Source organism: Harpia harpyja, chromosome 5, assembly GCF_026419915.1.
Source record: "Harpia harpyja isolate bHarHar1 chromosome 5, bHarHar1 primary haplotype, whole genome shotgun sequence".
NCBI lineage: Eukaryota > Metazoa > Chordata > Aves > Accipitriformes > Accipitridae > Harpia > Harpia harpyja.
In genome coordinates, this window is record NC_068944.1 from 17,370,598 (window position 1) to 17,383,472 (window position 12,875).

Here is a 12,875-nt window from a genome sequence, read left to right on the forward strand (position 1 = left end):
AATTTTCTTTGATGAAAGTATAGTTTCTTTTGGAATATTTCCCTCCACAACTAACAGGATATCTGTGATCTGGAGGACAGTCCCATAAAGAAAATTATTTTAGAGGCACAAAAGCATCTTACCTCACAGGCAATTATTGAAAGAAAGCATCATGTTAATATTGCACAATTTACCCTGTATCTATAATCTTAGTTTGTTAGCTTGCACCAAACAGCTGGCTAACTATTCCTTTGCAATTCCAAGTTTAATCATTAAGAACAGCAGTAAGAGACCCAAGCATTTCTAAAACTGCAGTCTGGTTACTGAACTACCTTTTCAAACCATAATTCCAAGTGTATAAAACAGATTACAAAAGGTTTTCTGCAGTTCTGATTCTGAATACATCACAGAGATCTGAAATGTTCTTGCACAATAACCTGACAGCATCTGCAAAACACTCCTGTACTCACTCAGAGGAGCAGCAGAGGTGAAACACACATCTGTTGACCTACAAATGCAAGGGTCTAAGTTCTCCATCAAGTTACAGTAGGATAAATCCCAAACGAGCACCTTAAGGTCAGCAATTATGCTGACATTATGATACAGCTGTACACAGTCTAGATTTAAAAATGAAAAATGAATTGCAACACATCACACTCAGAAAGGCAGTGAACTTTTATAAACTCTATGTGGCAGCAAAAGGCTTCTCCGAATGGGAATACTATGATCTTCATGTTATGCAAGTGTTTACTTCTTGCACTGAATTGGTGCTGTAGTATCCGTAGATCCCCAAACACATAAAAGAAAGGTTGTCTGGATACTGGTCACTATACTGGATACAACTGGTCAGTATTTATTACTGAAGCATATTTAATTGGTTTTTATTTTAATTTTGGTTTTATATTTCAAGTACAATGTGTGTGCTATGGAACAAACCTCACAGCCGTAATGCAAATGTAATGCGGTGTCAGGATGATGAAAAATGTCTCAGAAACTATATTGTATGGGGATAACAATTAAGCAACTGATATGACCAGATGAGCAGCAAGGTTAAGGAGAAGACAACCAAGCACACAAATATCTTAAGACTTCTCATTTTCCAATAAAAGCATCATATTAATTAAAGAAATGATAACCTGAAGAATGCCAAAGACAAAAGGCTGAGATTTGTTGAACTAAAAAAAAAAAAAAAAGCAAGCCCTTAGTGAACAGTGTATTTTCAGTCAGAATGTACAAAAATATGTAGCAGAGAAGGGAAGGCTAATTAATTCTTATTAATCAGGGATATCTGTTGAAATTGTATGATTCAGATTACAGCTATACTTAATCAAACACATGGAAATACATCATGAAACTGCAGACAAGATAGTTTCTTATGGTATACTAATGTCAACACCAGAGTCATCCTAAGAAAAAATGATTACGAAAATTCTGATTTAATAAAGAAAGTGCATAGAGCACAGTATATGTGGTTGGACAAATTATATAAATTTTACTTTGAATAGACTAAGCACAATAATGATGAAATATTATTTAAATTATTTTTTAAGACATTCCCCTGTTTCTATATTGATTAAAGACTAAATTAGAACTTTAATAATGGAAATCATAAAAACAGGTGTTTTCTATGTGAATGTTTATCACAAGGGCTGACACACACTTTAAATCATCATATTTCATTCTCGCAATGTAGAAAGAGATCATTCTTTATTTGACTGGATTACAGGAGTGTTAGACTTGTAGGGAATACACAAAACCCACTTTCATTAGAAAGGTGTTTCCTCATAGAGAAGGATGCAAAACTAATGATCATGTAGATGCATGTTCTAAACAGGCTTGCTTACTAAAAGCAGGTTTCACCTTCTCTAACTTAGCCATGTACATGGGAGAAAATCACCATATGGTGCTTACTGTGGGTGTAGGAAAATTCTTCTAGGGAAGAAATCAGCTGGTCTACTTCTGAATGCCTGTTTTTCACCAGTTACTAGTAAGGGAGTCTCAAAAACTGGAAGAAGTAAACATCTGCTTTATGCAACATGAATCCTGCCCTGGGATTCCCTCAGATATCTTCTGGTACCCCATACTGCTAATAGTTTCCAAAAGATATAGGGGTCCTTGTTAATGAAAAATAAATAAAAAAATCTAATGTATGTACATATACAGTGGGGAACAGTTGGTGTTTAGAAGAGGGGAAGTATGAATTGGCAAAGGGGTTTTACAACATCAAATGGTATTGTCTTATACAGTGTGAGAGACTGAATTGTTATCTCGAGCTGTTTGTCTCAAAGATTATTGGGTATACGGCATTTGACCTTGTTTGCGTCTTAACCTTGCTCTTGGAATCATATCAAAACCTTCCCTGACATTGGATCGGGACATTTAGGGGCGGTAATATTGTTTTATTTTAGTTCTTTGTAGCAGAGCCTGTCTCCTGTGGGGTGTGAAAATGTCTACAAAAGCTAGTCATCATTCCTCAGTCTGTTCCTATAAGATACACATGCTCAGATACTATGGTGGCTACAGAAGTACCAGGTTTTGAGGCAGAACATAATCTGGGAAAATAAACAAAACCTCTAAGATATGATTAGTATGCAAGAGTTCTTGACCTGGTGGAAATGTTTCAACAATTTGTAGATAATATAATGAAGACATTACATACTACAGAGACTAATGAATGACTGAAAAAGTGAACGGAAAATATTTCCTTTTCTCGTTTCTTCTGATCTAATTATCACTGATGTCTGTTATACAGAGAGCATTATTTAACTGGCCTTCGGATCATGCCTTCATTATTTCCTGCTATAACAAAAGCACAGGATTCCAATAATGGAATACCAAGTCAACAGTCTACCAATCGCTACATCAGTGTTGAAGGTTAAATGGACAATGTATACTTCAGTCTTTCAGTACAGCTTGACAGTTTCATTAATATCTGTGCATTAGTGTTATCTGATTAGATCCCATGCAAGATCCATTTATGTTTCTCTCATCTGGGGGTTTGCGGTGTCTTTCTTTCTTTCTTTTTATTTTTATCTTTTTTCTTTTAAGGGTAAGAATTTTATCCTGTCTGAAAGAAATTGCAAAACAAGTCATCTGTGTTACAGAGGCTGGATATGAAGTTATCATTCACAGGAAGGCCATTTTTGTAATGTTCATTTTTTATTGTATGGTAACTTTGTAATAATGTACTCTTCAGAGGTGAAAATCCCATTTTTAAGCCCAGTTGAGGTTTTATAGTGAAAACTGCAGTCCATCAAACAAATGCACATTATCTCTCAAAGGAACCATGGAAGCCTCAAATTCTTACATTGTAAACTCTGATATAGAATTGAAAGAAAATTTTCTAGCTGAAAAAAAGAAGGGAAATGTTAACAGTAATAGAAAGATAGCTTTTCACTCAAAAGCTTATGCATAAACCCCCCATTTTTACAATTGCCAGCATTGCTCTTAGAACGAAGTCAGGTTTTAGAATAATCTCTTAGCAGTCAATTTCGATGAGAAAGTACTTTGCGACACTATTTTCACATTTTTCCCTTTAACATTCAAATTGGTTGCTGATATTGGTGGTAGGGCTGTGTACTGGGGGGAGAAATGAAGGCCAAGTGAGCAATAACTGTACCATGGGAAATCTTCTCAATGCTTGTCACTTGCTACAGTAAGACATGACAACCGTCTATAGAGTCTTCAGGTTTGTTTGGTTTTTTTTTTTTTTTGCACTTACATCCACTAAAATCTCTCCATAGACTTTGAAACTGTTTGAATCAGATCTCATAACCTTCCAAAAAATCAGATATGATTCATATAATAAAAATATAACTAGCGGCCTTTTTTATTATTAAATTACCGTTACTACTTTAAGCACCAAGTATTTGATAAAGGTGTAGGTGGATACAGATCATGTATCAGGTTTTTATCTTAAGATGTTTTGCTACTAAGCTGTTATTTTTACTGAAGTCTAACTATAGCCTGCAACTTGGTGAATAAAATGAGATCTGTACTTCTATGATGCCTATTTTTAGTAATAATGCTTTGGAAACTACAAACAATATGGTCTTGTGTATGCATTTTGCTTAGAAAGTGAAGCCAAGCTTCCATTCATGTGTATTACAATCAGGATTCTGTGAACAGTCAACATGAATTCACTTTGAAATTGTACACACATAGGTTTGCATGGACACTTCAGGATTTATTGTATTAAATGACTGAATCATCATTCACTTCCATAAACGTTTCTTCAGTTCTAAGGTTGCTACTGCAGAGACAAATCCAAAACATCTTTTTCAAACTCCAATATATTCAGAAAAATTACACTTTTCTTCCAAACACCCTCACCACTGTGAAATGTAGCTATGCAAATTATCTGAGTCCTTGCTAACAGCATTGGTAGCAGAATGTAAATTACAAATGAAACCACAGGAAGGAATTGATCCTACTCTACAGATGGAGAACTGAGTCACAGTGTGAACTAGGATAAAATTTTCAAATACTTCTAAGAAATATAAATGCCCAATCCCTTTTCAAAAACTGCACAAGACATTTCCTTTTCCTGAAAAGATCACCTAAGATGGATGTTTTTCTAAATCCTGCTTAAAAGTGACTTACACATCTAATTTAGCTCTGCTTAGGAATTCACTACAGCAAGTGTGCCTACAGGGTGGAGAGTAGCCAAACGCTCCCATTATTTGCAACATCAGAACCCTAGCACCAAGTTTGAGCAGGTGGTACCTTTAGACTGCTCTGTACAGGATAAAAATAAAGGAAGAGCTTTCTTCTGTTTCATTTACCAAGTGAGAACTTTTCATTTTTTATTATTATTTAATAAAAGAGAAAGTGGGAAAAGAAAAAAATGGGAAGGTTTCCACAGTGACTTGAAACAACTAGGCAACAAATTGTATGAACATAGTAGGTTACAGGAAAAGACCCCCACTAGTTTTCCCACCCTTCCTGTAAGCTGAGAATACCACTCTGAACTGTGCTTATGGGTCCCATTCACTTGTTGTTTATACCAGCATCTGGAAAATAAAGTTTGCCTTCTAGCATTTTTCATATCCTATTGCAGGTTGGAAACAGAGCATGGCATCCTAAAAGCAACTTCTGCTCTTTTATATACCGTCCTAGATACGTGCTGAATAAAATTTTTGCATATGAATTCAATGAATTCACTTAATGTATTGCAGAAGAAGGTAGACTTTATTTTTTAGTGGTAATAACCAAGTAAATGGTTCAATACTGTTTTTACTAGCTCCTGTCATAAGATGAAATCCTAGCTTCACTGATTTCACAAAAAAAGCAATTCCACCCAGAGTTAACCTCTTGTTATTATTTACAACATAAATTCATGAACATAAGTTAGTCCTTGTCCCAAAGAATATTTTTTAAAAGTTTGTTTTCTAGAATGAACTTAAGCAACTTGCTGGAATACATGAACTTCACATCTCATTCATTTAATCCTGATTCAAACCTCCTAACCAGGATGAAAGAAAATAAGGTGTCACAAGTATGTGGAAAGCCATATAGCAGCAAATATTGTGCAGTGGTACAGCATGCACGCTTCTTAGTTGTGCTGCGTAAGGTAGTACAATCCTACTCTTTACTCTTTGGAGGGATAAAGACCAAGTGGATGAAAAGACAGAGAAAGTATTCCTCTCTTTTCTGATTCTGTATGGTCAAGAGAGTTATTATAAGAGTACCAGCCTACTGTCAAGATGTTACCTTGGGCTGAGGTTTAGTCTAGTGGCTAGTACAGACTGATATGAGGCACCAGGCAGCAACAGTACCACCATGTTCAGTAACATGCCATCCCCAGTCCTACCATGGCTAGAAAAATTATGAGCAGAACTACTACTACTATTTGGAAAAGAGCACTGTTCTCAAGCTGTTTAGAGAAAAATCCATCCTGAATAAACCATGCAAGCCAAAGAGATACCTGGATTTAGCAATGCAGAAGAGAGATAAATGAGGGAACAATACGCTCCATATTTCGATGAATATCACTGTTAGAGTAAAACCATGATTATTTTTTCTGCTGACTTTTGATGTTTTGAAGTCTTTGTGCCATAGGCTGCAGAGAAGAAATGTGTTCAAATGTGCGTGGAAAAAAACCCAACCCAAACCAAAATTTAAACACACCCAAATCTCGTTCACGAGTTTTGCCACCTTTCACTGTTTGCCACTTGACTAATATGTGTATTAGTCAAGTCCATTATACACAAGTAATCTTGGGAAATACCTAGCCATGTAACATTTTTCTCTTTCTAATATCACGATTCATGGTATCTCTCTTTTTTAAAAAAGTTCATTTTCCTGAATTTATATATATAAATAATTTATTTGCAATTTTTGCTGATCCTTAGGCATTTTCTTCCATATTTCATCCACTTAGAGCATACAAAAATCTTGCTTTGCTCACTGAATTCTTAAATCTCACTTCTTTCAATTTTTTTTTTTTTTTTTAGAAAAACTTTTTTTTTACTGGATGCTCCTTAAGTGTTTAAAAAAAGTCTTAGAGGAAGTCAACTTTTCAAATTGTCTCAAAGCATTAACCTTTTAAAAACAGGAATTAAAATCCTCAGTTTGTGTATGGAACTCCGAAAACCAGATGCCAAACTTTCCCTGCAACACCCAGCATAAAAATGAACGAAGCAGTGCCTTCAGCTGCTCAGCGACACTGGCGGTGATTTTCATGCCTAGCTTGCTGATTTGTATGTATGATTGAAGGAAAAGTACGCAAAGCTAAAGCTTGCATTTGCATTTAGAACCAAAGCATGCCTTTTCAGAAGTCTCTGCCTTGGCATTTTACTGCTTGATGTGTACACAGACATGTCATCTGAGCATAAAAATACAGAGGAATTTAAAATGATGGGCATGCGTTTGGGGGCTGAGCTGTTTCTCAATGCCTCAGCTGATTTCAGGGGCATGAAAAGGAGAGAGCTAATTACACTCAGAGGTGTACAGAACGTCACGTGCCGGATAATAAAATGTTTAGGCAGATTCCAGGCTACAGACTTAATTTTTTCCCTGATTCCTTACTAACCATCACACATTATCATGCAGGGATAACCTCTGCTCAACTCCATAGTGATCTGGCAGGTGAGGCTCAGTGGCTGAGGCCCATTTAACCTGCATACACTGCCATGAATGCTCTTCTATGCACTTGTTCTCCAGAGAAGAACAAGGTACAGTTGCCTTTTAGCCACTGTGCTTGAGCTCTTCACTTATATTCTTCCCTCCTGGCCAATGTTCTCTTGCAGGGCTGGCAGGGAGGATCTGTCAGCCTTGGACAAGGCACCAAGTTCTCTGGAGTCCCAGTGAAGAGCGAAGGGCATCCAGAGGTTGAGAGGTGGCCCTCAGCATGGGGACTCACCTTTGCGTATAGCAGAGGGAAGAAAGTCCATAACAGTAGGACAATGAGAGAGAAAAGTTCTAATGCTGCAGAGAAAAAAGTCTGAATTCTTGTGTCAAAATATAGCAGCATCTAGGTTTAAAAATGATTAGCAAATTGGAGCATTTCATCAGGTCAAAATTTTGTAAGCTTTTTAATGAACTCCACTAGCTGTTTCATAAAGCACTTCCCAGGATAAATGTTCAGTACTGAAAAGTCCAGTTCAGCTCCCTAACTAAAGTGATTATAGAAATAATAAATGACAATTATTTGGTCCACTGTACAACACTGGAATCAGGATATTCCAGGAACAAATACCACGACTACAAGAGCATACTAAAAATTAATATGACCTCATCAGTTCTCAAATTAGAGCACTGAAGCCCCCAGCTGAGTCAGTGTTGCTCACTGTGGCACTGATAAATGGTATCCCTCTGCGATAGGCATCTTTCTTCCAGATCCTTGCTCAATAACCTTAAATGAGCAAACTGAAGGAGCCACATTGAATTTGGCTGTTGAACAAAGAGACGACTAACTTTTCATCACTTGTGTTTCAAACGTGCTAAGCAGAAATTAGCACAGTTTGCAAGAAGCCTAAGATGAATGTTTTTGTTTTAAAAAAAGATGATTCACATTATACGTATTAGAGCCTGACCTTTCAAGGGTGCAGAACGTCTTCCATTTGCTGTGACATCTATGGATGCTTACCAGCTCTCAGCAGGTGTTCAGAGCATCAGAGGATTAGCCCATTGCTTTGCAACATCATGCAATATTAACTTCTTTCAAAGAAGAAATGTTACTAAAGTTTTGCATTGCTTTAGAAGGAACTGATCCACCAGAGGAAGGGAAAAAAAAAAACCCAAACAAAACAAAACCACAACTGGTGGGTGAAGTTTACAGAGATTAAAGAGTATATAGGGAAGAAAAATCTACCACAGAATCATATTAACTACAAGCATATGTCCCTGTTCAGGAACATACTTGCATATATTCTAAAATGCCAAGTTAGTACCATATTTTAGGGGATATTAAAGTGCTTAGCAGAGTTAGGGCCATAGATTGAGTATTGTCATTGCCAAGCATTCACACATTAAAAGTATGAAATTATGAGAAGAGATTCTTCTAAAGTGTTGGGTTTTTTCCCCATTCTTCTCAACATTTAAATTTTCTTGCAAAATATTTAAGCACATTTTTATTTTGTAAAAGGATACTCTTTAAAATGTGTTGCAGCAAGGTAAGAATACTGAGTTTTAATGTTTTTATATAAACATGATTTTCATTTTTAAAATGTTAGTTTTCTAACTGTACATATAGAAAGCTAAGAAGAAAAAATATTTCTTTAAATAGTTCCATTTTTTGCAAATAATACTTTTCTATAGTATATTATCTCGTAAAACAACTATTCTTACTGATACATAATTTTAATGTTAGTAATGTGTGCCTTCTGAATAGAACAACATCAGCCAAAGACAATTAGATATATTTTTTTTAATTACATTTGGGATCCATTTTATACTTGGAGCTTACATTTTTACTGTAAGATATATTTTCACATTTTCTCTTTAATACGAGGACAAGTGAGACTAAAGCTTGGATTCCCATCCAAACTTGTATATGCAGGAGCTTTAAGAAAAAGACTCATCAAAACAATACAGCTATTGCCAAAAAAACCCACAAGATTTTTCAGTGTAAGTCATTAAAAAGCTCAAAATCACACACATGCACGCACACACTGAAGTCAAGATGAAATATGCCAACAGAAACTTTCACAGCAGATGAGGCTCTTAGAAACAAAAGCTTATACTCTCATTAGCTGCCCTCATCTTGCACAGATCCAAACAGAATCAGTGAGAAAAATCAGACTTACTTTCTGAATTGTTATGATTCCCTCCTGGGTGTCTTTGTCGACAGAAATTTTGAATACTCCCAAACCATCACCATCCACAATCTTATACTCCATTTCAGCATTAGGTCCCACATCTGCATCTGCAGCTTTTATTCTGGCCACCACAGAAGCCACTGGCAAAGACTCTGGGACATTATACTGATATGAACCTGTGAAATTTAAAAATTTAATGAATTCAGTCTTCTGGGACTGTAGGCTAAAAAAACCCCGAGCCTTCTTAAAATCTACCTTCCTTTAAATCATGCACTTGCATGTCTACTCAGGCTACCAGAATATATTCAGTTTAAAAAGAATTGCCCTTTCTTTGCTAGGTTTTCCTGGTGATGGACTCTACTTTAAGTACTATGGGCATAATTCCTTCCTACAACGACAGAAGTACAAGGCAAAGATGCAAAAACATAATGCAAAACTTAAGTGCAAATGATGAGGTGAATGCCTGCTACAGAGTTCCAATGCAGAAAATACTTTAATTTGTTTTCCACAAAAGAGGAAAAAAAGCAAGTAAGTCAAATAATATCAATATAAACTCTTATGCTTTTATAGCTGTGTATCTTCATTAGGCAGTTTGCAATCTGACTATGACTAGAAACTGATATATATTCATTTCTTTAACAGTAAGTGCACCATCTGCATTCTTGAAAATTCCAGCTTTTTCATTCAAGTAGAAAATGATATATATGCTGTCAAAAGGGTATCTGAGTGCAGCCTGTAGCCAATAACACCCTCACCTTCAAAAATAACTTCAGTTATTCTATTATTATTTCAGGCAGTTGGTGGCTTGAAATAACAGGAAATCTATTATGTACAGATCTATTTTTTATTTCATTGGAGGTGAGGCTGGAGTGGACTTGAATACATTCTTCATATTATTTTTATTCTACTTAGCAAGGGCTTTTTTTTTCTTTTTCTTTTCCTTTTTTTTTTTTTAAGAAAAAAGCACCCCAGACAGAATGCTATTAATAAACTGAACTCTTCAGGTTTGAGCATACATCTGTGTACTCCTTTATTTGGTTAGGATGAGAGCCACCTTGGTCAAAGAAAGTAAATGGAGGGAAGATGACTTTCCAGCTCTTCTGTGATTAACTCTTCAGGAAATGCTGTATGCACAAGAGAAATCCTGCTAAAATGCCAAAGGAATATGAAGGATTAAGAGTCAAGCTAAAGAACTATGCATCCTGAAGTCCAACTGGCAAGAGCTAAGTATCTATTAAGGTGTATCTTTTTTTGACCTATTATTCATAGAGAGGAAGTAAAATATATTCATAAATGCACCTGCTGTACATCATTTCAACTGATATGAAACATATTAGGTAAAGAAAAAAGATACTTCAAATGTAATAATAATAATAATAAAGAATAATAAAAATATACCTTGCTGTCAGTGATTCTCAAAATACTTAACATGGAAGCTGAGCACTTTTACTCTTTCCTTAGAAATAGCATGACGTGTGAAGAAAATAACAATGTTTAGGAATAATATTACAAGTCATATTTTTACAAAGTAACTTACGTCGTGGAAAGCGGGGTGGGTTGTCATTAACATCAGTCAGGGTGACAGTTACAGATGTGGTCCCTGATAATCCACCATTCTGCCCAACCATGTCCTTTGCTTGAATAACCAGTAGGTACTGGTCTTTGGCTTCTCTATCCATATTAGGAAGGGCAGTCTTGATAACACCTGCAGTAAGACAAGATATGTCAATGGTTGCACAAGCAAAAATGTTACCATGGAAGCTGAGTTTGCCTTTGAAAGGTTGCAGCAGATCAGTGATTGCAACAAGAGGGGAAATAATTCATTTCAACATTAATATCACAGGTTTTGACTAGGACCTAAACTGACATACTACAAGCTTATCTGAAGTAGTCACCGAAACCCAGCAATTTTTATTTAGTACTAGATTCTTTGGGTAGTGTCATCCACGACTGTATTTTTCCAAATATCTTCTCCCTGAACTATAGACTTCATGTCTTGGGTAACACTCCCTTCCCTGGAAGATATCATCTTCTGTATTTGATTTCCCACTCTTTTAAAGCTAGGAAGAACAGAATATTCTGCATTCTTTTTTAAGATTCCAAGGTCAAGACTCATTTCACAATATCTTGAATAGTCATTCACTGCATTAACTCTTACTAATATTGATATCATGTCAGACTCCACATATATATGAAATTATCTTATTTTATCATATATTTGCTTTAACAATACCCACTTCTAAAGCTCAGTGTAATTAAGAGATTTTTGATTTATTAATGGAAATACTGTAATATCTGAAGTAGTTTTTGTTATATCCATTTGATAATCTGCATACAATTTGTAATTAATTGATTTGAAATTAAAACCAGAAGAAAGCTCCATGTTCCGTCCTTTTAGTTCTGTTGATATAGGTCAGAAAATAAATATGCCATCTCAAAACGTGATGACTTTATGAATATTTCATGCTCAGTACACAGTACAGCTGCTAACTCTGATTTCCAGAGAGGCAGCCGTTTGCTCCACCAGCACTTAGTGTCAGCAGTGAAGGAAACATAAACAAACTAAATAAAGGAGAGGCACATTGGGACACATATCTCTTCATCTGATATTTGTCGAATGTTTAGTTAGAGTTTTATTTCTTTCTTCCCTTATGAATGCAGGACTTGCCATTAACCATCTCTGGGTTGAAACATTTATTTCACAAACAGACTGTCTGGCACTATTTCACCCATTTTACAAGACGTGTTAAAACACAATTAATATACAATTTCATAATGTTATTGTTTCTACATTGTTTTTTCTGACCTGCTTGTTCTTCTATCATACTTAAATTGCCAGGCAACATTAACCAATCATTTGGAAGCTAATTATCATTCACACAGGAAATCTGAGTATCACATCAAAGTGAAAATGTATGCAAACATTTCAGTCTGAATCCTTAAAGATTATGATTTAGCAGAAACTACTGTTTTATTGTTCAAGGGCTGTCTGCCATCATTATGACGATATACATTGTACATATATATACATTGGGAGAGAGAGAGACAGAGGGAAAACCACTATAAATCATACTCATTGGGGGAAAAAGAAAGTGCTATATATCCCTGCTGAAGAAGGACCTGTTGCAAAATGAAGATAATTATAGTACTTATTTCTGCAAATTTAGATGCTGTTGAACAGTGTGACCTTTTGGTCATAGCATTGGTTTTCAGGTCTGATTCACATCACAGATTGTTTTTGATAAATAGGGTAAATTGTTTCTCTTCTGTCTCAATTTGTCCATCTCTGGAATTAAGATTATAACTCTTCTTCATGTTGGTGTAAGTGAAAGTTCAGGCACCAAACTGAACTGAGCAGAGTGAGAACTTATTTTCCCACTCTATGAAATGATACAGTAGAATGGGTAATGTTTTTTAAACAGAGGATTAAAGGCTGAATCTTGTTGTGGCTTAAAATATTCACAAAATTTCATGAAAACAGTAAAAAAAAGTTCCACCGGTAACTTGTTTTGAAAGTGGCAGCAACATGTTGTATCAGATAAGGATAGGAAGCGTGGTGCTTTCTTCTTCAAACTAATAAAGAAAAGATACATTTCCCACAACAAAACTTTAGTTTAAGAAGGAGAATGGAGAGGC

The 12,875-nt window shown here is 35.6% G+C and overlaps 1 protein-coding gene across 2 annotated transcripts in view; it reads right to left on the reverse strand.

Annotated features, from left to right (window-relative positions):
• The window catches only part of LOC128142187 (cadherin-7), an 82,552-nt gene that overhangs the window by 23,080 nt on the left and 46,597 nt on the right, over positions 1-12,875 (reverse strand). For both annotated transcript variants that reach the window (XM_052788061.1, XM_052788062.1), the window contains exons 5-6: positions 10,777-10,944; positions 9,228-9,415 (exon numbers count right to left, since the gene is read on the reverse strand). In XM_052788061.1, the coding sequence (XP_052644021.1) occupies positions 9,228-9,415; positions 10,777-10,944 (356 nt within the window). The remainder of the gene's footprint in view (positions 1-9,227; positions 9,416-10,776; positions 10,945-12,875) is intronic.